General features: G+C 39.8%; 2 protein-coding genes across 9 annotated transcripts in view; one reads left to right on the forward strand and one right to left on the reverse strand.

Annotated features, from left to right (window-relative positions):
- LOC131369996 (NLR family CARD domain-containing protein 3-like) overlaps positions 1 to 24531 on the reverse strand; it is a 305079-nt gene that overhangs the window by 276250 nt on the left and 4298 nt on the right. For both annotated transcript variants that reach the window (XM_058416956.1, XM_058416957.1), the window contains 8 exons: positions 24298 to 24348; positions 22302 to 24065; positions 17138 to 17332; positions 16343 to 16516; positions 11581 to 11754; positions 7599 to 7793; positions 6682 to 6855; positions 804 to 977 (listed from right to left, as the gene is read on the reverse strand). In XM_058416956.1, coding sequence (XP_058272939.1) covers positions 804 to 977; positions 6682 to 6855; positions 7599 to 7793; positions 11581 to 11754; positions 16343 to 16516; positions 17138 to 17332; positions 22302 to 24065; positions 24298 to 24348 — 2901 coding nt within the window. The remainder of the gene's footprint in view (positions 1 to 803; positions 978 to 6681; positions 6856 to 7598; positions 7794 to 11580; positions 11755 to 16342; positions 16517 to 17137; positions 17333 to 22301; positions 24066 to 24297; positions 24349 to 24531) is intronic.
- LOC131370006 (NACHT, LRR and PYD domains-containing protein 12-like) overlaps positions 1 to 24531 on the forward strand; it is a 378843-nt gene that overhangs the window by 177785 nt on the left and 176527 nt on the right. The gene's annotated exons all lie outside the window — the stretch shown is intronic.

Consider the following 24531-nt stretch of genomic DNA (forward strand, 5'->3'; position numbering starts at 1 on the left):
CGATCAGCAGCACCTGATCTCACTCTACACCACTCAGTGGTCAAATTCCTGCTGTATGAAAATGACCTGGTCCTGAATTCCCCAGTGTTCAGGGTCTACAGCAGAACCTGGACCTGCTGCAGCAGTACTGTCAGACCCGGGCCCTGACGGTCAACCAAAACTGACCAAATCTATTATTATTACAAAAAAAAAACCCACCATCCAGATATGAAGGAAATGCAACAAAGTGAATGACAGGACATTCTACACAACTAAAAACAAATTCACTTTCAAATTCCAAATCCAGTCTCAAATGATATGTGTTATCTAACTATCTGACCCTAAATGGACAGGGTCCATTCCACCAACATAGAACCAAGCCGGCTAAATACAGACTCAGCACACACACTGGCCATGGAGACGAGCTCACTGACAGAATAAACACTAGTTCAGCTTTAAGAACAAGAACAATGCTGTTTATTTAAATCTAATTTGCTCTATTTAGTTGTTGACCTTTTCAGTCCTATGGAAGAATTTTTTTACACCATTTCCATGTCACTGCTGATTTTAACCCCTGCAGCTCACACAGTACGTTTAGTTTGTGTCTCAGCTGCAGTTCGTGTGATTAGTTACAATGTTTTAGTAAATCTGTACAAAATCATCAGTGTGCAGTAAAAAGAAACAGGAGAACCAGAACAGAAGAAACAGAAATCTTCCTCCTCAGGACATTGATGATGAAGCTAAAACTTCTGCTTCTGTCTCACTATTAGAGAATGTGTCTTACGGAGGAGCAGGAAATGAGATTTTCAGAGAGATGATCTTACCACAGTGTCTCCAGTTTACAGTGAGGATTCTCCAGTACAGCAGAGAGACTCTTCACTCCTGAGGCTCCTAGATTATTACTGGTCAGATTCAGTTTTCTCAGGTGTGAGGGGTTTGATCTCAGAGCTGAAGTCAGAGCAGCACAGCCTTCATCTGAGATACCACACTCACTCAACCTGTAGAGAGACACAATGACACAGTCTTTTTTTTTATCTTGGTTTAAGACTTCCTTTAAAGGTGATGTGTTTGTAAATGATTTTATTATTCAGAATGACACAAGGATTTAATATCACCTGTTTATTCTAATAATGTCATTAAAATGATCCCCCTGAGTGTTAGATTTAGTTTCTCTCATCTGTTGTGTGTGATATTAAACTATCAGCAGCTGAAGCTGAACAGAGGACAGCAGACTGACCATCAACTTTAACTTTAATCACTTCACACAAAGCCTCTTTATAACACTAAAATAAAAAGAAGCAAGCTCTTTCATGGTTTTATTATAGTGGAAATCATTTAAAATTCTAGATTACACCAGATTAAAAGATACTATTTACAAAAGTACAAAAGTGCTTTAAGTTTCCATCAATAAATATATTAACACTGGTTCAGTTGGTTACAGACTTAAGATACCAATAGTCTAAAATTGTTTTTTTAAACATATAACAATACATAAAAACAGGGAAAGATAAGAGCTAGTTCAAGTGCTTCAGGAAAAACGTTGTCGTTTGAAGACGGTCAGAGACTCGGCTGTACGGACATCTAGGGGAAGTTCATTCCACCACCTCGGTGCCAGAACAGAGAAGAGTCTAGATAAATACCTGCCTTTTACCCTGAGAGATGGTGGGACCAGTCGGGCAGTGCTGGTGTATCAGAGAGAGTGAGGTGCATTTGGAGAAGTAATAAGATCTTTGAGGTAAGATGGTGCTGGTCCATTCTTGGCTTTGTAGGCAAGCATCAGTGTTTTGAATCTGATGAGTACAGCTACCAGAAGCCAGTGGAGGGAACGCAGCAGTGGGGTGGAGTGGGAGAACTTAGGCAGGTTGAAAACAAGCCCTGCAGCTACATTTTGGATCATCTGCAGTGGACGAATTGCATTCAGAGGAAGACCTGCCAGTAAAGAGTTGCAGTAGTCCAGTCTCGAAATAACCAGAAACTGAACAAGAACAAGTGTGGCTTCTGCTCGGTTGGAATGAAAACCTGCACCCACACCAGCCCTTTGTGGATACGGTTTGACACCTATGCCCTACACCCTAGGTTCTTTGTAGCAGAGATGATTTTAAATTTCTTTAATATTTCAAACATTAAATTTCCATCTCTCTGACAACTAATTAAAACATCATCATATGCTAATAAACACATTTTAAACCTCTCAATATATAATCCATAAAAATCTATCCTTAACTTGTTTAAAAGTGTCTCTATTGTTAAAGTATACAACATACCAGACAAGACACAACCTTGTGTAACACCTCTATAAACTTTAAAAGGAGCGTTTTCTACATCTACTGACACTAGACCAAAATCCAGCTTAGAACTCTTACTGATATCCAAAATATGACTGATAGCAGAAATATCAAAAATTCATCTTTCTGGCACACAATCTGTCTGATCAGGATAGAGGACTTGTTCTAAGACTCAATCTGTTGTCCAAAATGTTGGAGAGCAATTTATAATCTCTGCATAATAAACTCACCAGTCTCCAATTTTTAATATCATTTAGATCAGTATTCCATTGGCTAAGCTTTCATTAAATACCTCTAATAGAGTAAGAAAAAGATTTATAAAAGTCAACCAGTAACCCATCAGTTCCAGGTCCTTTACCACACTCCATACTCTGGATGGCTCTTTCCAGTTCCTCCAAAGTTACAGCCTTAATGAACTCAAAATCAGCATCTTCAGATACCCAAGGCAGATTATCAAGGAAAACTCTATCAACAGCTTTTTCAAGCCTGAATTCACGCTTATATTGCTTTTCTTCAAATGTCAGAAGAGTTCGACAACAAGAACTCCCACAGTTAATTAAACATAATCATCTGCAATGGAGGCAAGATTTCTGCCTCCCACAGTTAAGTAAACATAATCATCTGCAATACTGATGTGTTAGCAGCAAAAATCATCAGTATAGTGACGCTGCAAATTCTTCTTATGGACTGAGTTTTCAGATGATAAACCAAATCACAAGTGACCATCACAAGTTATTTTTCACCTCGACTGACCGATCACACTCTCTTTGGAAGTTCACTACTGACCAATCAGTGTTGTGTTTTCAAGCATGATTTGAAATACAGCGTCACAGAAGTTCATGGCTTCATGTGAACAGCACAGCAGCAGCAGATCCCCGTATTAAAGCATACAGTCATTCAGTTACTCCAAAGAAAAAGAAGATGCTGGGAAGCTTTTATAAAGATACTGAACAAACCTTACAAAGTCCATCTAACAACCAGGAACTAAGTGTAGCCTGTGAGCTGCAGGCCTACCTACAGTCACGTAACCTGGATAGTGAGGGGGATCCATTAAAATGGAGGAAAGAACAACAAAAGATCTACCCAAGGACCTAAAAAGACTACTTGTGCGTATCAGCCACAAGTTCTAGTGTTCACTGTTCTCCAGAGCAGAGAGTGTGTACACAGTGGACACAGAGCTACACTTTCTAACAGACTGTAAAAAAGTTCAGTTCTCTCTCATGCCCAACACTGACAAACTGTTTATTCTGTTAGGAGAAATGAAGGAGAGCTGCATTTTAGCAGGATCGGATCGTTTTACTGATTCGGTTCTTTGAATCTCGTTCAGCAAAATGAACGAATCTTTTTTCGAGTCATTTCATTCATTTCGTTCACTTCAGCAGAATGTAATTAAAATGTTCCATGTTAATTCCCTAACACATCTACTCACCCACATATTGATCACATTTCGAATAAGAAAGAACTGTCATATTATAAGTAATATCTTACCGGTGTCTTGAGGCTATGCAGTCTGTTACTTCATCACCTCACCTCCGGATTTTTTGGGTTGAATTGGTTCGTTCTTTTGTCACGTAACATCCTAAACTAAGCTATGCCGTACCGTCTTCTGTATACCCAACAGAATGATTAATCTCCCGCGCCTTCGGTTCGAGTCATTTTGTTCATCACGTGACAGCCCCGTATGGCAACGCAGTCGGAAACAGAAAAGATTAGTTTACATAACAAGTCTTTGGATTCACGTTGTTCATTCCTGTAAAGTGACTGCTTCCCGTCTCAGTATCTTATGACAAATACAATATTACATTAGTATTATTGACTTTATAACGTATTAAATTATAAAACTATCAGATATCATTAAATTATCAAAATATTTGTGCAATAAACATTTTCTGAAAAATAATAATTCTGTCAGTCTCCTTTTTTATTGTTTAACATTTCTTGAGGATATGTGTGGTGTGTGAGGGTTTTTAAAAAAAAAATAAATAAATAAATCCACATTTTACTTGGAAATGCTAATTTGCCTGTTCTGACTTTATCTGTAAACAAATACTACTTATTAAAATAAACTAAACCTGCAAACACAAAATACCTATTGTTGTTTATTTTGCCACCAATTGTGCATTTGAGGGTATAATACTGATAACTCATAAACTCATAAATGACACAGGAGCATAACAGAAAAGTAAATAACTATTAATGTGAATAATTAATATTAGTTTCATACATTAATGTTATGTTTAGGTCAGATTTGTCATATAAGTTGTTACCCAATTTTAAATAAAACAGGTAAAATGGGGAGTTAAAACTGAGTTAAAATGGTCAATAGTCAAATGTAATGTGCTCGGGTCATTAAGGGTTTAGCGAGAGGTTCAGTTGAAGTGCAACTGTTCACCAAGGGAACAGTGACCCTTCCACCCCCACCCCCCATTGTTTTGCACTAGGTGAGGGGCAGAGAAGAGACTTCAGACGGATTTTAACACATCAGGAGAATGAGCACCAGAAAAAGTTGTGATTTTGCACTGAAGCAAAATGCAACATATGCAAAAAAAAATTCCACTAAAGGAGGAAGCACTTAAAATCTGAGAAGACACCTTAAATCCTCACATCCAACTGTGCTGTTAGAACAAGTTAGAACAGAGGGTGAAGATGGTGGCTCTTCTGGAGCTGTTTCAACCACCAGTGCTTCTACAGCTGGTGCTGCAACTGCTTCGACCAGGGCCCAGTATCCAGGATCCAGTATGCCAGCAGCACCCAGCACCATCCAAGGACCAGTCAGGCCAAGGAGGTCACAACAGCAAACTCCTATAAGCAGTTTTGTGACAAGACCAATGGATCCTCTAAGACAAAGCAAACTAGATGAGGCTCTGGTCAAAACGATTACTCGTGACTTTCAGCCATTTTCTATTGTGGAGGATAAGGGCTTTAAGGAGTATTCAAATCTTCTGGACCCATCATACAGTCTACCAAGCAGAAAAACACTGTCAAAAACTGTAATGCCTAGGCTGTATGACAAATTAAGAGCAGATATAATGGACAAAATCAAGTGTGCCTCTGCTGTATGTCTCACAACAGACTGCTGGACTTCTGTGACTACCACAAGTTACCTGGCTATGACTTGTCATTTCATAGAGAATTTTCAGATAACCTCCTATCTCCTGGACTGCTTTGTCTTGACAGACAGACACACTGCTGCTCACCTGGCAAGTGAGCTGACCAGGGTTACAAATGAGTGGGGTGTGGGTGACAAAATTGTTGCTTGTGTTACAGACAATGCCAGCAACCACCTCCACTGGGACCACATACCTTGTTTTGCCCACATGCTGAACTTGATTGTCAGAGCTGCACTGAAGGAGGTACAAGAAAAGTTACACAAAGTCAAGACAATTGTTGAATTCTTCCACAGAAGCACAGTTGCTTCTGACAAGCTCAAGGCCACTCAGAGACAGATGGGTCAAGAAACATTGCATTTAAAACAGGATGTGGCCACAAGTTGGAATTCAACATTTTACATGTTGAAAAGATTTCTTGACATCGAGGAGCCGAACATTTCCACCCTGGCACTCACTAACGCACCTCTGCCAACCTGAGGACTCGAAAGGAGAACTAATCTTTTCTGTTTCCGGCTCAGACTACATTGCCTTAGCATACGGGGCTGTCACATGATGAATGAATGAATCGTAACCGAGGACTCGAAAGGAGAACTAATCTTTTCTGTTTACTGATCTTATGCGATGTTGCGCATGCGCGGTCAACACAAAATGGACAATTCACTCCCCGAGATGACTCGATGTTCTCGAGTCATGGGAAAGATTCATTCAAAATGAACAAATCGTTCGTGAACGACACATCACTACAGGACAGTACATATCTGTCTGTCACAACCTGAGGGACACTGAGTAACACACCCAAACAGATCTGGCAACCCTGTTCATAGCAGCTAGACGGAGATGTACTGAACAAACATTCACTGACAGAATAAACACTAGTTCAGCTTTAAGAACAATAAAAATGCAGTTTTTGTAAGCTCCTCTTGTTTGCTCTTTTGGTTGTTATTTAAATATCTAATTCTCTATTTTACATAATTCCATTTTTTTTACACCATTTCCATGTCACTGCTGATTTTAACCCCTGCAGCTCACACACTACATTTAGTTTGTGTCTCAGCTGCAGTTTGTGTGATTAATTACAATGTTTTAGTAAATTTCACTGTAATTTCAGACACATTGCAGACACATCAGAGTCTGTGAAAAATCATCAGTGTGCAGTAAAAAGAAACAGGAGAACCAGAACAGAAGAAACAGAAATCTTCCTCCTCAGGACATTGATGATGAAACTAAAACTTCTGCTTCATTCTCACTATTAGAAAATGTGTCTTACTGAGGAGCAGGTCATGTGACTCTCAGAGAGATGATCTTACCACAGTGTCTCCAGTTTACAGTGAGGATTCTCCAGTACAGCAGAGAGACTCTTCACTCCTGAGTCTCCTAGATTATTATCAGACAGATCCAGGTATCTCAGGTGTGAGGGGTTTGATCTCAGAGCTGAAGTCAGAGCAGCACAGCCTTCATCTGAGATACCACACTCACTCAACCTGTAGAGAGACACAATGACACGGTTTTCATCAACAGATTTTTATTATATAAGGTATAATTAACACTGGGCAGAACATTAGTGTCAGATTGTGAACAGTGGGTGGGCCTGGGTAAAACAGGGTGGGCACAAGTTTGAAAAGAAACTCAAAAGCCAACAGCCACTCAAAAGAACTTACGTGACTGTAAAAAGTGACCAATGAGGTGAAAGAGGTTTTGTTTTTAAATTACCAGTTTATGCAGCATGTACACACACGCACACACATGCGCACACACACACAAACACACACACACACACACGCACACACACACACACACACACACACACACACAGTCTTTTCAGTCTATTAGGAGAACTAGTCTGCTACACAGATACACACCACACAGAAATGTTACTGAGCAACGTCACTCAATGCAGCTACTTAAAGCAGCAGCTCCTAGAGAGTGAGAACAGGGCTTTATGAATAATGGTAACATTAGAACAGAGCTTATTTGGGTGGGCCAGAACTCCAAATGGGTGGGCCCAGGCCCCTGTAGCTCCACCACTGCTGCTGTTATTTAGAATTATTGATATTAAGTTTACTATACTTTAAATCCAGCAATACTTTTGTAGCTAATGAGTCAGGTTTTGTAGAAACGTTTCTCTAGTTCTGGAGAGAAATCATTATCACTTAATGACTAATCTATTTGTTCTGAATGTTGTGCTTTTAGTGAGTTATTGTGACTCTCAGAGAGATGATCTTACCTCAGTTTCTCCACTTTACAGTGAGGATTCTCCAGTCCAGCAGAGAGACTCTTCACTCCTGAGTCTCCTAGTTTATTCTTGGACAGATCCAGTGTTTTCACAGTCAGATGCAGTTCTCTCAGACTGGAGGTTTCTGATCTGAGTGCTGAGTCCAGAGCTGACCAACTTTTCTCTCCAAGTGAATTACAGCTGATACTGAAGGAAATAAAATAAACATAATGAACTCACACTAGTATAATAATGAACCTTCTCATTTTCATAAATGCTGAAAGTACAAACACCAGTTAGAAAACATGATTTAAGGGACACTGCAGACAACATCTAAAACTGAACCATCAATACATCTGTTGTAAACATCCTCAGGGCCGTTTCTTCCTGTAAGTGGTATAAGTGTTAGCTTAGGGCCCCTGGACCACCAGGAGACACCATGAGTTTACTATCATTTGGTGAGATATCTGGTGTGTAAAAACTAGGGGTGCTCCGATCAGGATTTTTGGGGCCGATCACCGATCAATAGAAGCTGTATCGTCTGATATCGATTACAGGATCTATTTGAAGCCTTATTATGTAGCATTATTTATTAAACTATATTTAACAATAATGTAAATTAAGTATTGAAATTACGAGAAGAGGAATATCTTGAATTGACAACTGCATTTATTGGCAAGCTAAAACTTAAAACATAGCAGCCTGTGCTTGGTCAGTAATTGGGAACAGCTAGGAGCTGGACAAATACAACTTTCCTGCAGATTATATAAAAATAAATAAAACAACAGACAGAACAAACAGAGTCTAACTAGACACTAACTGATGTTATGTGGTCCTTCATAAGGCTGTGGACATGTGTAAACACTGTTTGGTATAACTGCAGCAGGCATACATCCGTGAAATATTTTCACCCTGGCATAGTGTAACGTGAGTCCAAGTAGGACATGAGTCGCTGGAACCCTTCATCTTCCACAATAGACAGCGGCTGATGATCGAGGAATATGAATTCCATTTTTTGTCTGATATTTCTTTATGCTTCTTACTCTCCTTGCAGTAGGGTTGCTGTCTTTGAAACATCTCTGTTACCGACAGCTGAGTGAGTGGTGCTTGAGTTGCTGAACTCTCCCGCTATCTCTTAGCCGCTAGCCAACTTTGAAAACTGCTCATAATGGTGAATAAAATTAAACCAGTTTCACAAGAAATAGCGTGTACACGTGCTGCATGAGCTCACATTTCAACATCTCAACGTTGAGTAGTTTTATGAATTAAATCTAAATGTTTCAATCGTTACATATTGTATTCACTGTGTATTTAAATTAAAACTGTATGGTACGAGATCTCCGATTCACTCAGTCACATGTTCACCACATGAACTGTGAATGAGCTAGTCACATATTAGCATTGGGTTAGCAACTTCAGCAGCAGCAACTTAGCAGTAACTCTCACATTAAACTTTACAAAACGCAACACTGATATCCTACTTCTTATTTATTTCCTGTGTCTTCCCTTCCCTTCCTGTGTTCATAAGCTTTGCCATCTTTTCTTAATTATCTTTTTAATTAACCCCTTCATTTCAGCTTTCCCCAGAGGGACACTGACATACTTGAATTTTTTTATCCACTCATCCTCTATTTCATTTCCCATAATCCCCACATGGGCAGGAATCCACAAAAAGAAAACTTGAGAGAAAAAAAGAGTCTGGAGTGTTTCTATTAGAATATTTCTAATCACTTCATAGCATATTTCCTCCTCTCCTGGGAAAGTGTGTCTCAGTCCCACTAACACTTGCTTCAATTCAAATAGAGAAAATACTGCATCTGTTGAGGAAAAAACCTTCTTTTCTCCTCAAACTTCCTGGTTCTCTGCCAAACACTGCTCTCTGTGCCTTCTCATTTCATTTGATATATACACTATATTGCCAAAAGTATTCACTCACCTGCCTTGACTCGCATATGAACTTAAGTGACATCCCATTCCTAATCCATAGGGTTCAATATGACGTCAGTCCACCCTTTGCAGCTATAACAGCTTCAACTCTTCTGGGAAGGCTGTCCACAAGGTTTAGGAGTGTGTTTATGGGAATTTTTGACCATTCTTCCAGAAGCGCATTTGTGAGGTCACACACTGATGTTGGACGAGAAGGCCTGGCTCTCAGTCTCCATTCTAATTCATCCCAAAGGTGTTCTATCGGGTTGAGGTCAGGACTCTGTGCAGGCCAGTCAAGTTCCTCCACACCAGACTCTGTCATCCATGTCTTTATGGACCTTGTTTTGTGCACTGGTGCACAGTCATGTTGGAAGAGGAAGGGGACAGCTCCAAACTGTTCCCACAAAGTTGGGAGCATGGAATTGTCCAAAATGTCTTGGTATGCTGAAGCATTCAGAGTTCCTTTCACTGGAACTAAGGGGCCAAGCCCAGCTCCTGAAAAACAAACCCACACCATAATCCCCCCTCCACCAAACTTTACACTTGGCACAATGCAGTCAGACAAGTACCGTTCTCCTGGCAACCGCCAAACCCAGACTCGTCCATCAGATTGCCAGATGGAGAAGCGCGATTCGTCACTCCAGAGAACGCGTCTCCACTGCTTTAGACTCCAGTGGCGGCGTGCTTTACACCACTGCATCCGACGCTTTGCATTGCACTTGGTGATGTATGGCTTGGATGCAGCTGCTCGGCCATGGAAACCCATTCCATGAAGCTCTCTGCGCACTGTTCTTGAGCTAATCTGAAGGCCACATGAAGTTTGGAGGTCTGTAGCGATTGACTCTGCAGAAAGTTGGCGACCTCTTCGCACTATGCGTCTCAGCATCCGCTGACCCCGCTCCGTCAGTTTACGTGGCCTACCACTTCGTGGCTGAGTTGCTCTCGTTCCCAAACACTTCCACGTTCTTATAATACAGCTGACAGTTGACTGTGGAATATTTAGGAGCGAGGAAATTTCACGACTGGATTTGTTGCACAGGTGGCATCCTATCACAGTTCCACGCTGGAATTCACTGAGCATCTGAGAGCGACCCATTCTTTCACAAATGTTTGTAAAAACAGACTGCATGCCTAGGTGCTTGATTTTATACACCTGTGGCCATGGAAGCGATTGAAACACCTGATTCTGATTATTTGGATGGGTGAGCGAATACTTTTGGCAATATAGTGTATATATCCATTACTGTGTACTTTACTAAATGTTTTAGCTAATTCTTCAGCTTTTTCACTATTAGATAGAAATTGCATACCATCATTAATTAATACAGAAAGGTTATTACACATATGGACTCCACCCATTTTCTTAAACCATTCCCCATAATTCACTTCTGTCTACCTTTTCTCCTACAGTACCTATAATTTCTTTTATCATCTTTTATCACTTTTCGTACCTCAGCCTGTCCTCTATTTAATAAAACCTACAAAAGTTTTTCTTACTTTTTTGGATTCACGGTTTCTTTCTCTTATTACTACATTACATTCTTCTGTCCACCATGGGACTGCTTTCTTCTTATAATTTAAGGACACTGAGAAACACACCCAAACAGATCTAGCAACCCTGTTCTTAGCAGCTAGACGGAGATGTACTGAACAAACATTCACTGACAGAATAAACACTAGTTCAGCTTTAAGAACAATAAAAATGCAGTTTTTGTAAGCTCCTCTTGTTTGCTCTTTTGGTTGTTATTTAAATATTGAATTCTCTATTTTACATTCTATTTTTTTACACTATTTCCATGTCACTGCTTATTTTAACCCCTGCAGCTCACACAGTACATTTAGTTTGTGTCTCAGGTGCAGTTCGTGTGATTAGTTACAATGTTTTAGTAAATCTGTACAAAATCATCAGTGTGCAGTAAAAAGAAACAGGAGAACCAGAACAGAAGAAACAGAAATCTTCCTCCTCAGGACATTGATGATGAAGCTAAAACTTCTGCTTCTGTCTCACTATTAGAGAATGTGTCTTACTGAGGAGCAGGAAATGTGATTTTCAGAGAGATGATCTTACCACAGTATCTCCAGTTTACAGTGAGGATTCTCCAGTACAGCAGAGAGACTCTTCACTCCTGAGGCTCCTAGTTTATTACCGGTCAGATTCAGGTCTCTCAGGTGTGAGGGGTTTGATCTCAGAGCTGAAATCAGAGCAGCACAGCCTTCATCTGAGATACCACAATTACACAACCTGTAGAGAGACACAATGACACAGTCTTCACTGGTTGTACACAGGGACGTTTCTAGAGTTTAATCCCTAGTGGAGTACAAACCACCAAGAATTTTACAAAAATGAAAAGTCTATTTATTTATTTAAATTCTGGTGACTTTGAGAGTGTTTATTTATTTATTTATTTGTTCAGTTAATTGTTTTTTTAAATTTTGTTTTATTTGTTTATCTTTAATTTTGTTATGCAGCCAACATTAATGAAAGTATGTGCTGCTGATCATTTCATTTGCTCAATTTTACATTAATTTACTGTAAAGACTTTTGATAAAATTGTTTATGTAAACTTTTCCAGATCACACACAAGTATATTAAAAAACTTTAAATCCACAATTTCTCAGTCCTCAGCTACAATGTTGTATTATGATTTATCTTCTGAGTGCAAGTCAAGGTTTCTACTGAGAAAAGTTTAAGAGAGGAGAAGTACAGTCAGGGGGCACAGTGAGAGGGACGGGCTTTATGAAGATGCACAGGGTATTTTCACTTCAGCTGCTGTTACAATCAGCCTTTCTTCAAAATATGTCAAATAATATAAATGTTTGAAGAGGAAAGCCTACTTTCAGACGTATCTACTGTAATCTTCCTCATCAGACACTGATTTATCAGCAACATTTTACTGGGGCTCGAGTGACCACCCTGTTTGTAGACAGTTTGTCTTACTGTGGACTCAGTAATACACACTATGTCTTTAGAAGCCCAGGTTTCGTTCACTCTGGCGCCGGGGTACCACGGAGCCTGGATGCAGCAGCAGCGGAAGACACATGCCTTGCCCCGGCCGAGGACCTCTCCCCCTCCACCGCCACCTGTCTTCGAGATCTCAACCCGCAACCGCTTCGCTCCCCTTCGTGAGACAGCGTGCGACACGGTGATCATTGGAGACTCCATCGTCCGGCACGTCTGTGTTACCGCGGCTAAAGGTAAGGTGCGCACTCGTTGTTTTCCTGGTGCTCATGTTGTTGATGTCGCTGCACAGGTACCCGCGATCCTCACCAAGAACATCGGAGCTGTGGTCCTCCATGCTGGCACGAACGACATCAGGCTGAGGCAGACAGAGATCCTGAAGAAGCACTTCAAGCACCTGGTGGAGAAGGTTCGCACCACATCGCCCCCGACGAGGATCATCGTGTCAAGACCACTTCCCACATTCCAGCGAGGAATCAAAAGGTTCAGTAGGCTTTTCGCATTTAATGAATGGTTACAGTCTTGGTGTAAAGAACAGAATATACCATTTGTTGATAATTGGAATGTTTTCTGGGAGTGTCCTAGGCTCTACCGTTACGATGGCCTGCACCCAACCAGAGCTGGAGCAGCAGTCCTCTCGGACAACATCTCCAGGACACTGCGCACCATCTGACTGGTAAGTCATTCCTCAGATTACATCTATAATAGCTACTGTTCAACTCGCCAGACTAATACATGTTCACACATAGCTCGTCATATAGAAACTGTGTCTGTTCCCCGATTAGTGAGATTAAAAGATAAATTCATTAATAACTCTTTTAACTCTAATCCTATCACAATTAATCCTGAAAAAGACCAAATAGGTAAAGAAAAACAATTTCTTAAGTTTGGGCTTCTGAACATTAGATCCCTTGCACCGAAAACACTTATTATTAATGAAATTATCTCAGATTATAGTTTCGACGCACTCTGTCTTACTGAAACCTGGCTTAGACCAAATGATTTGAATCATTGGCCTAAATGAGTCTACTCCGTCAGGATATTCATATAAGCATGAGCCCCGTCAGATAGGTCGTGGTGATGGTGTTGCAACGATCTATAATAATTCTCTTACCATTACTCAGAAAATAGGATCCAGGTTTAACTCATTTGAAGTGCTTGTCCTTAATGTTGCACTCTCAGACAGGCATAAAAAATCCCTACTATATCTTGCTCTGGCCACCGTGTATAGACCCCCGGGGCCCTACGGTGTTTTTCTTAATGAGTTTTCACATTTACTCTCAGATCTTTTGATCAGTTTTGACAAAGTGTTAATCGTAGGAGACTTTAACATTCATGTAGACGATGCTAACGATGCGTTAGGACTCGCGTTTATAGATTTACAAAATTCCTTTGGGGTTAAACAAAACATTAATAGACCAACTCATCGTTTTAATCATACACTAGACTTAGTTATATCACATGGGACTGATGTTTCCGATATAACCGTTCTACCTCAAAGCGATGACATCACAGACCATCACCTCTTAGTGTACACTCTACCTGTAGAACATATTAGACACGTCTATCCACGTTATAAACTTGGTAGAATTATAACTCCGACCACTAAAGACAGATTTACAAACAAGCTGACAGATCTGTCTCAACTTCTTACTAGACCCCGAAATGCAGATGCACTAGATGAAGTAACCAACAGCATAGGCAATATTTTTACCAGCACACTAGACACTATTGACCCCATCCGACTAAAAAAGGTCAGAGATAAAACACCTGCACCATGGTACAATAGTCATACTCACGCCCTCAAGAGAGCAACCCGTAACCTCGAGCGAAAGTGGAAAAAAAACAAATTAGAAGTTTTTAGAATTGTGTATAAAGACAGTCTGGCCAACTATAGACTGGCTCTAAAAGCTGCTAGGGCTGAGCATCTGAGCAATCAGATTGAAATAAACCAGAACAATCCCAGATTCTTATTTAGTACAGTGGCTAAACTAACAAAGAATCAGATTTCTGGAGAGAGTATTTCAGCACAGTTTAGTAGTGAGGACTTTATGAATTTCTTCACTAAACAAATTGATAGTATCAGGAACAAAATATTGGATGTTCAACCACTGATGATTTCTAGGTCATGTCCCAAAATCTCTTAATTAGCAGTTATTAAGCCTCTTCTTAAGAAACCGAAACTGGACCCTGATGAAATATCAAATTACAGACCGATTTCAAACCTTCCGTTTATATCTAAAATATTAGAAAAGGTGGTGTCAGCCCAATTATGCTCCTTCCTACAGGAAAACAATATCCTTAAAGAATTTCAGTCAGGTTTTAGTCCCCATCATGGTACAGAAACTGCACTAGTTAAAATCACAAATGACCTGCTGTTAGCTTCGGACCAAGGCTGCATCTCGATTTTAGTCCTGCTTGATCTTAGTGCTGCATTCGACACTATAGATCATAATATTCTCGTAGATCACTTACAAAATCACATAGGTATGCAGGGACAGGCATTAAAATGGTTTAGATCCTACCTGTCTGATCGATACCACTTTGTAGATTAAAATGGAGAAATGTCCATTGTAGTGCCAGTGAAATATGGGGTCCCACAAGGGTCAGTTTTAGGACCTCTGCTTTTCTCAGTATACATGCTTTCATTGGGTAACATCATTAGAAGGCATGGGATTAGTTTCCATTGTTATGCTGATGATACCCAGTTATATATTTCATCAAAACCAGATGAAATATCTAATTTGTCTAGACTAACTGAGTGTGTCAAAGATATTAGAGATTGGATGACCGATGATTTCCTATTATTAAATTCTGATAAGATAGAGATATTACTAATTGGCCTAAAAACCAGTACACAGAAGCTCTCACAGTTCAGCTTGCATTTAGAAGGATGTACTGTTACTACTAGCTCAACAGTGAAAGACCTGGGCGTAATATAATATAATAAATATAATGGGCGTAATCATATAACCCCAATATTATCATCCCTGCACTGGCTACCTGTGAAGTTTAGAATTGACTATAAATTGCTTGTGAGGATTGGGATATTCAAGCAGCGCCATGGACAACAACCTCGTTATTGATTTACATAACATTATACACATGCTGTATCGGCATCACACAGTTGTCACCCAAATAAGGATGGGTTCCCTTTTGAGTCTGATTCCTCTCAAGGTTTCTTCCTCTTACCATCTAAGGGAGTTTTTCCTTGCCACAGTCGCCTCAGTCACCTCAGGCTTGCTCACTTGGGATAACATCTAGGACTGTCTGTCTGTTTGTCTCTTTATATGTTTGTTGTTTTCTTATGTCGTTTCTCATGTAAAGCTGCTTTGAGACAATGCTCTTTGTTAAAAGCGCTATACAAATAAAATTGAATTGAATTGAATTGAATTGAATTGAATTGAATTGAATTGAATTGAATTGAATTGAATTGAAAGACAACACATAAGACTAGAACTTGGACTTTTCTATTCTACTTCTAATTCTACATGAAGTATTCACTACATATACACACTGTGTATGGTTATGTATGGGACAAATCAAATTTGACTTTAAAATGTTTTCAGTAACTTTTCCCTGCTTTACACATAATAATCTATATAATCTTTCTTTCTTTTATTTTAATCAGAGTTCACCTGAGAAGATCAGACTGTCAGTATTCAGACCTAAAACAGGATCAGACTCTAAATAGTTGTTGGAGAAGTTGTTAGTTCATTGGTGTATTTTTTTAACCCAGACTGTGAAAGTGTAAATGGTTTATTCAGTATTGACAAGAACAACTGTGACTGTGTTTTATTTATACAGAATGTCTTTATCTATTATTATGACCTGGATGAAGATTAGACCATGATTTATAATATGATCTTACCACAGTGTCTCCAGTTTACAGTGAGGATTCTCCAGTACAGCAGAGAGACTCTTCACTCCTGAGTCTCCTAGATTATTCTCAGACAGATACAGTTGTCTCAGGTGTGAGGGGTTTGATCTCAGAGCTGAAGTCAGAGCAGCACAGCCTTCATCTGAGATACCACACTCACTCAACCTGTAGAGAGACACAATGACACAGTCTTCATCAACAGATTAACAGTATAATTAACACTGAGCAGAACATTAGTGTCAGATGTGATATGAACAGTGGGTGGGCCTGGGTAAAACAGGGTGGGCACAGGTTTGAAAAGAAACTCAAAAGCCAACAGCCACTCAAAAGAACTTACATGACTGTAAAAAATGACCAATGAGGTGAAAGAGGTTTTGTTTTTAAATTACTAGTTTATGTAGCATGTATACACAACATGCACACACACACACACACACACACGCACACACACACAACACACACACACACACACACACACTGTAATGCAGCTTCTTAAAGCAGCAGATCCTAGAGAGTGAGAACAGGGCTTTATGAATAATGGTAACATTATAACAGAGATTATTTGGGTGGGCCAGAACTCCAAATTGGTGGGCCCAGGCCCAGAATTATTGATATTAAATTTACTATACTTTAAATCCAGCAAAACTTTTATAGCTAATGAGTCAGGTTTTGTAGAAACTTTTCCTTAGTTCTGGAGAGAAATCATTATCACTTAATGACTAATCTATTTGTTCTGCATGTTGTGCTTTTAGTGAGTTATTGTGACTCTCAGAGATATGATCTTACCTCAGTGTCTCCACTTTACAGTGAAGATTCTCCAGTCCAGCAGAGATACTCTTCACTCCTGAGTCTTCTAGTTTATTCTTGGACAGATCCAGTGTTTTCACAGTCAGATGCAGTTCTCTCAGATTGGAGGTTTCTGATCTGAGCGCTGAGGCCAGAGCTGACCAACTTTTCTCTCCAAGTGAATCACACCTGATACTGAAGGAAATAAAATAAACATAATGAACTCACACTAGTATAATAATGAACCTTCTCATTTTCATAAATGCTGAAAGTACAAACACCAGTTAGAAAACATGATTTAAGGGACACTGCAGACAACATCTAAAACTGAACCATCAATACATCTGTTGTAAACATCCTCAGGGCCGTTTCTTCCTGTAAGTGGTATAAGTGTTAGCTTAGGGCCCCTGGACCACCAGGAGACACCATGAGTTTACTATCATTTGGTGAGATATCTGGTGTGTAAAAACTAGGGGTGCTCCGATCAGGATTTTTGGGGCCGATCACCGATCAATAGAAGCTGTATCGTCCGATACCAATTACAGGATCTATTTGAAGCCTTATTATGTAGCATTATTTATTAAACTATATTTAACAATAATGTAAAATAAGTATTGAAATTATACGAAGAGGAATATCTTGAACTGACAACTGTATTTATTCGCAAGCTAAAACGTAAAACATAGCAGCCTGTGCTTGGTCAGTAATTGGGAACAGCTAGGAGCTGGACAAATACAACTTTCCTGCAGAAAAATAAATAAAACAACAGACAGAACAAACAGAGTCTAACTAGACACTAACTGATGTTATGTGGTCCTTCATAAGGCTGTAAACACTGTTTGGTATAACTGCAGCAGGCATACATCCGTGAAATATTTTCACCCTGGCATAGTGTAACGTGAGTCCAAGTAGGACATGAGTCGCTGGAACCCTTCATCTTCCACAATAGACAGCGGACTCTGTCATCCATGTCTTTATGGACCTTGCTTTGTGCACTGGTGCACAGTCATGTTGGAAGAGGAAGGGGCCAGCTCCAAACTGTTCCCACAAAGTTGGGAGCATGGAATTGTCCAAAATGTCTTGGTATGCTGAAGCATTCAGAGTTCCTTTCACTGGAACTAAGGGGCTAAGCCCAGCTCCTGAAAAACAACCCCACACCATAATCCCCCCTCCACCAAACTTTACACTTGGCACAATGCAGTCAGACAAGTACCGTTCTCCTGGCAACCGCCAAACCCAGACTCGTCCATCAGATTGCCAGATGGAGAAGCGCGATTCGTCACTCCAGAGAACGCGTCTCCACTGCTCTAGAGTCCAGTGGCAGCGTGCTTTACACCACTGCATCCGACGCTTTGCATTGCACTTGGTGATGTATGGCTTGGATGCAGCTGCTCGGCCATGGAAACCCATTCCATGAAGCTCTCTGCGCACTGTTCTTGAGCTAATCTGAAGGCCACATGAAGTTTGGAGGTCTGTAGCGATTGACTCTGCAGAAAGTTGGCGACCTCTTCGCACTATGCGCCTCAGCATTCGCTGACCGTCGGTTTACGTGGCCTACCACTTCGTGGCTGAGTTGCTGTCGTTCCCAAACACTTCCACATTCTTATAATACAGCTGACAGTTGACTGTGGAATATTTAGGAGCGAGGAAATTTCACGACTGGATTTGTTGCACAGGTGGCATCCTATCACAGTTCCACGCTGGAATTCACTGAGCTCCTGAGAGCGACCCATTCTTTCACAAATGTTTGTAAAAACAGTCTGCATGCCTAGGTGCTTGATTTTATACACCTGTGGTCATGGAAGTGATTGGAATACCTGATTGTGATTATTTGGATGGGTGAGCGAATACTTTTGGCAATATAGTGTATATATATGCTACCCAGGGGAGATTCTAGGATTTTCATTTAATTTTCATTTTTCAGCCCCCAATGAGGGTATAATAGTAAAAATAAATAAATAAATAAAATAAAATAAACGTTTGATTAACAGGGTGGATGGTAAACTTATTGAATAGATGTGTATAACATTTGAGTACTGAATAAGCCAAATACGAGTCTTCCTGATCACACACACACACACACTTGTCCTCTGATCAGACAGGGAGGAGACGAAGTCTGCCGCCGTTTTCATATGAAAGGGGACTGAGGTGATCACCAATTTGTGTACAGTTTATGGAGAATCGCAGAATTTTAGGAGGGCTGAGTAGAAATGCTAGGGAGGCTAAAGCCCCACTAAAAATGGCCTAGCGATGCCCATGCTGCTACCATATGCTTTCTACTACCACATGCGATTTAGTACGACTGTGCTTAATATCATTTATCTGATCAGTGGAAGTTTCTGTCACCGACGACGTGGACATCTTCTCGGTATTTCTTTTGATCAGACACACCATCAACTTTTCTCGTGGATTAAAAAAAATGAAAATATGTTTGACAGTCTCTTTGACATTTTTAAAATATCATATTTATTTAGGTAGATCAATAAACCATTCTTTCTTTCCGCTGCTCACTGCGCGTGAAACAATAATCACCAACCAATGAGAGTAATTGTAAAGTTAAGAAAGCTGATTTTTCAAAAACATATGTTGAGGACCAATAGCTAAATGTTACCTCTAAGTGTATCTGCATAAACCCACTCCGACTTGCTCGCTGTCTTTCACTCACTCATTCACACACATGCGCACGCGCACACACACACATACGCTGTCAGGTCACCAGGCACAAGTTAATGCCGGATCGATTAAAATAAATACCGGAACGCAAAAGACGAAAATCGGACATTTTCCGGAACAGGATCCGGCTCAAGTTAAGCACTGCCTCTCACCCAATTCCTTTCTTCCATTATCATACATACTACTTTTTACCCATTAAAGATTTTAGACCAGCTGATCTTATGTGCTGTTTATTGTCTGACTGAAGATCAGTAATTTCTATCTTGTACAACCTTAGTGCTTTTTATTTTACCTGCTGCTTCCTGCAATGCTTTTGTTACTTTGATTGGGTCTTTCTGTTTCATCTTGTCCAGCAGTAAAAGATCTTGGTGTGATTCTTGACTCTGGTCTTTAATTTGAAGCTCATGTAGATAATATCACTAGGGTAGCCTTCTTTCATCTCAGAAATATTGCCAAGATAAGAAATATGATGTCACTTCATGATGCAGAAAAACTAGTTCATGCTTTTGTTAGCTCTAGGTTGGATTATTGTAATGCCTTACTGTCTGGATGTTCCAGTAGGAGCATGAACAAGCTCCAGTTAGTCCAGAACACAGCAGCTAGAGTCCTAACTAGAACCAGAAGATATGAACACATCACTTCTATCTTAGCCACACTACATTGGCTCCCAGTCAAATTTCATTGATTATAAAATACTATTACTGACCTAGAAAGAACTGAATGGTCTCGTGCCACAGTACCTGAGTGATCTTTTGGTTATTTATGATCTGCCACGCCTACTCCGATCAAAAGTTGCATGCTTTTTGCAAGCTTTTTCTTACAAAGCCCCACAGTTATGGAACAGCGTTCCAATTAGTGTTCAGGATTCAGACACAGTCTCAGTGTTTAAGTCGAGGCTGAAGACACATTTGTTTAGTCAAGCTTTCTATGAATAGTTTATTTTTAGGTGAAGGAGCAGATCTGGAAGGTTCATGGGCATAGAGTGTTTGATGAGTGTTTGATGTTTGGATTATGTCCAAACACACACACAAGCATACATAATATTCTCTCTCGCTCTCTCTCTCTATCTATCTATCTGTCTATCTATACATGCTACTCCTGCGCTCCCAGTGTTCCAGTGCTTCTTCTCTCCAGACCTGCCTGATCCATCCTGATGCTCTACTTCTGGTTGGAGTCTCATCACTTGGTTGTGCTCACCGCTGCTGAGGATGAACCCACATAGACTTCCTGGAGATATATGGGACTGCTGTGTGATAGAACTAACTGGAGACTATGGTTCTGGCTTTGAACTGCTGTTGTCAGTCTTGTTGCTGTTGAACATTTGACGGCCTATAATGAATTCTATTATATTATTATTATTATATTATTATTATATTATTATTATATTACGCAAATTTAGAAGTTGCTTAAAAGCTCATGGTTACACAACACCACTTGACTGTATACAGCTATAGAAAAGACATTATTTATAATCCCACTCTCAGTGTTTATAATGATTTATAATCATACTCTCCCAGTGTTTATAATGATTTATAATCCCTCTCTCAGTGTTTATAATGATTTAAAATCCCTCTCAGTGTTTATAATGATTTAAAATCCCACTCTCTGTGTTTTGTAATGATTTATAATCCCTCTCTCTGTGTTTATAATGATTTATAATCCCACTTTCTGTGTTTATAATGATTTATAATCATACTCTCCCAGTGTTTATAATGATTTATAATCATACTCTCCCAGTGTTTATAATGATTTATAATCCCTCTCTCAGTGTTTATAATGATTTAAAATCCCACTCTCTGTGTTTTGTAATGATTTATAATCCCTCTCTCTGTGTTTATAATGATTTATAATCCCACTTTCTGTGTTTATAATGATTTATAATCCCACTCTCTGGTGTTTATAATGCAGGCTTGGTACGTAATCCACTAGAGAGAACAATACTTCGCAGTGAACGATAGGCAGCGTGCTGCTTAATTAACCGAGTAAGACAGGAAGTGAGTTCGCAAACATCAATATTCGGGTGATGGCTCCCTCTGGCGCTCTGGTTCTGCATGCATCGTTACATTTATAATGATTTATAATCCCACTCTCAGTGTTTATAATGATTTACATAAAATATCAACAACAATAACAACAACAATAATATCACTATTGTTATAAAAATATAAATAAAAATGTTTCCTCTAACAAGTATAAGGCTTTTCATGTCAGCTTTCTATGAAAGGCCATTTCCACCTCACAACTAAAAACTAATAATAAATCAAAACTGTTTGGGATTAAAATTTTGTATAATTGCAATTAACATGGTTCTGTCTGTCTGGTGGAATGTCCACATGTTTAATTTTTATTCCCTATTTTATCTATTTACATTAACTCCACTCTGTATCACTTTCAGGTCAAAACATCCCAAAGTTCATATTACTCAGAGTGTTTTCAGTTTCTCTCTTTCTAACACTGTAACAGTAGAACAGTTTTATTCAGCTTTACTTACATTGCTTTTCTGGAGGCTGTGATCACAGGCATCATCTTCAGAACAACAGCTTCTGTTATCTTATCTGTACTGAAATATTTACTCAGGTCAAACTCTTCCAGCTCCTGTGCTGAGGTCAGTAACACAAACACCAGAGCAGACCACTGTGAAGAAGAGAGTTCACTTTGTTTTCCAGATTTCAGGTAGTGCTGGATTTCCTCCACTAGAGAATTATCACCCAGTTCATTCAGACAGTGGAACAGATTGATGGATTTCTCTGTAGGAAGATCTTCACTGATCTTCTTCTTAATGTACTGAACTGTTTCCTCTATGCTCTGGGAGCTACTTCCTGTCTGTGTTACTAAAGCATGTAGGAGTTTCTGATTGGACTCCAGTGAGAGACCCAGAAGAAAGCGAAGGAAAAGATCCAGATGTCCAGTCTGACTTTCTAAAGTGTGATCTATAGCATTCTTGTGTAAATTCCACTGTTTAGAGAATGGATATAGATCACTAACAATTTTCTCTTGAATCATGAAGGTCAGGTGTACATACAGAGCTGCAAGGTGCTCCTGAATACTCAGATGAACAAAGCAGTACACTTTACTCTGGTGAAGTCCAAACTCCTCTCTGAAGATCTGTGTACACACACCTGAGTACACTGCTGCTTCTCTCACATCAATGTCACACTCTCTCAGGTCTTCCTCATAGAAGATCAGGTTCCCTTTCTTCAGCTGCTGAAAAGCCAGTTCTCCCAGTTTAAGAAGCATTTCTTCATCACTCTCCTGATTCTTTGGGTATTTTTCTCTTAAGATGTTTGTCTGAATGATGAGGAAGTGTGTGTACATTTGAGTCAGAGTCTTGGGGATCTCTCCACTCTCTGCTTCACCCAACATTCTCTCTAGAACAGTGGCTGAAATCCAGCAGAAGACCGGGATGTGGCACATGATGTAGAGGCTTCTTAATGACTTCAGGTGTGTGATGATGTTATTGGCCAGGCTCTGGTCACTGATCCTCTTCCTGAAATACTCCTCCTTCTGTGGGTCATTGAACCCTCGTACCTCTGTGACTCGATGCACACACTCAGAGGGGATTTGATCAGCTGCTGCTGGTCGGGAGGTGATCCAGATGAGAGCAGAGGGAAGCAGATTCCCTTTAATCAGGTTTATCAGCAGCACCGGCACTGATGCTGATTCAGTTACATCACACACTCTCACTGTGTTCTGGAAATCTAGAGGAAAACGACACTCATCCAATCCGTCAAAAATGAACAGAACCTTTTCCAAACTGGACATTTCTGTTTCTTTTGTGTCCTTAAAACAGAACTGAAGGAGCTCCATCAGACTCAGTTTCTGGTCCTTCATTAAATTCAGCTCTCTGAAAGGAAGTGGAAATATGAGGTGGATGTCCTGATTTTCTTCCCCTTCAGCCCAGTCCCGAATGAACTTCTGCACAGAGACTGTTTTTCCGATGCCAGCGACTCCTTTTGTCAGAACAGTTCTGATGGGTTCATCTTGTTCAGATAAAGGCTTAAAGATGTTGTTGCATATGATTGGTGTTTCCTCTGTCATTGCTCTGCTGGATGCTGCCTCGATCTGTCTCACCTCATGTTCATTATTGACTTCTCCACTGTCTCCCTCTGTGATGTAGAGCTCTGTGTAGATCTCATTCAGGAGGGTTTGGGTTCCCAGGTTTATTATCACTCCATTCAAACACTGAAACTTCTTCATCAGATTTAATTTGAACTTTTTCTGGAATTCATTTACAGCCACAGATTCTGGGTCATGCCTGTGATATGGTGAAGCAGGAAGATGTGGTGAGACATGGGCTTCAATTATTAGACTTTAAGATCACTTTTTTCTGACTGGTTACCACAGATAGTTCTTTATAATGTTCTCACTATGTGTTTACTTTCATCTACTGTATGTTTTCTATAATCTAATCACTCTGTAGTTAATAACAGCAGAGAGGTTTATAATACCAGTGTGTCAGAGTCACAGTCATGTTGGTTTGATCTTACCCTGTATCTGTGGTGATCATTTCTCTTCTGTCTCCTGCCTTCTGTAGAACACTGGGAACAAAAAGTGGAGTTGATCAGATACATCACTTCACCTATTTTAATTCTAGTTATTCTAGGTTTATTTCTGTGTGTCTGTTAAGGATGTGACTGAATACAGCACTCTGAATGAACATGTAATGTGTTCTAAACAGATACAAATACAGATACAGTTTTTAAGAAATCTTGTCAGAAAGG

The sequence above is a fragment of the Hemibagrus wyckioides genome, linkage group LG19 (assembly GCF_019097595.1).
Source record: "Hemibagrus wyckioides isolate EC202008001 linkage group LG19, SWU_Hwy_1.0, whole genome shotgun sequence".
NCBI lineage: Eukaryota > Metazoa > Chordata > Actinopteri > Siluriformes > Bagridae > Hemibagrus > Hemibagrus wyckioides.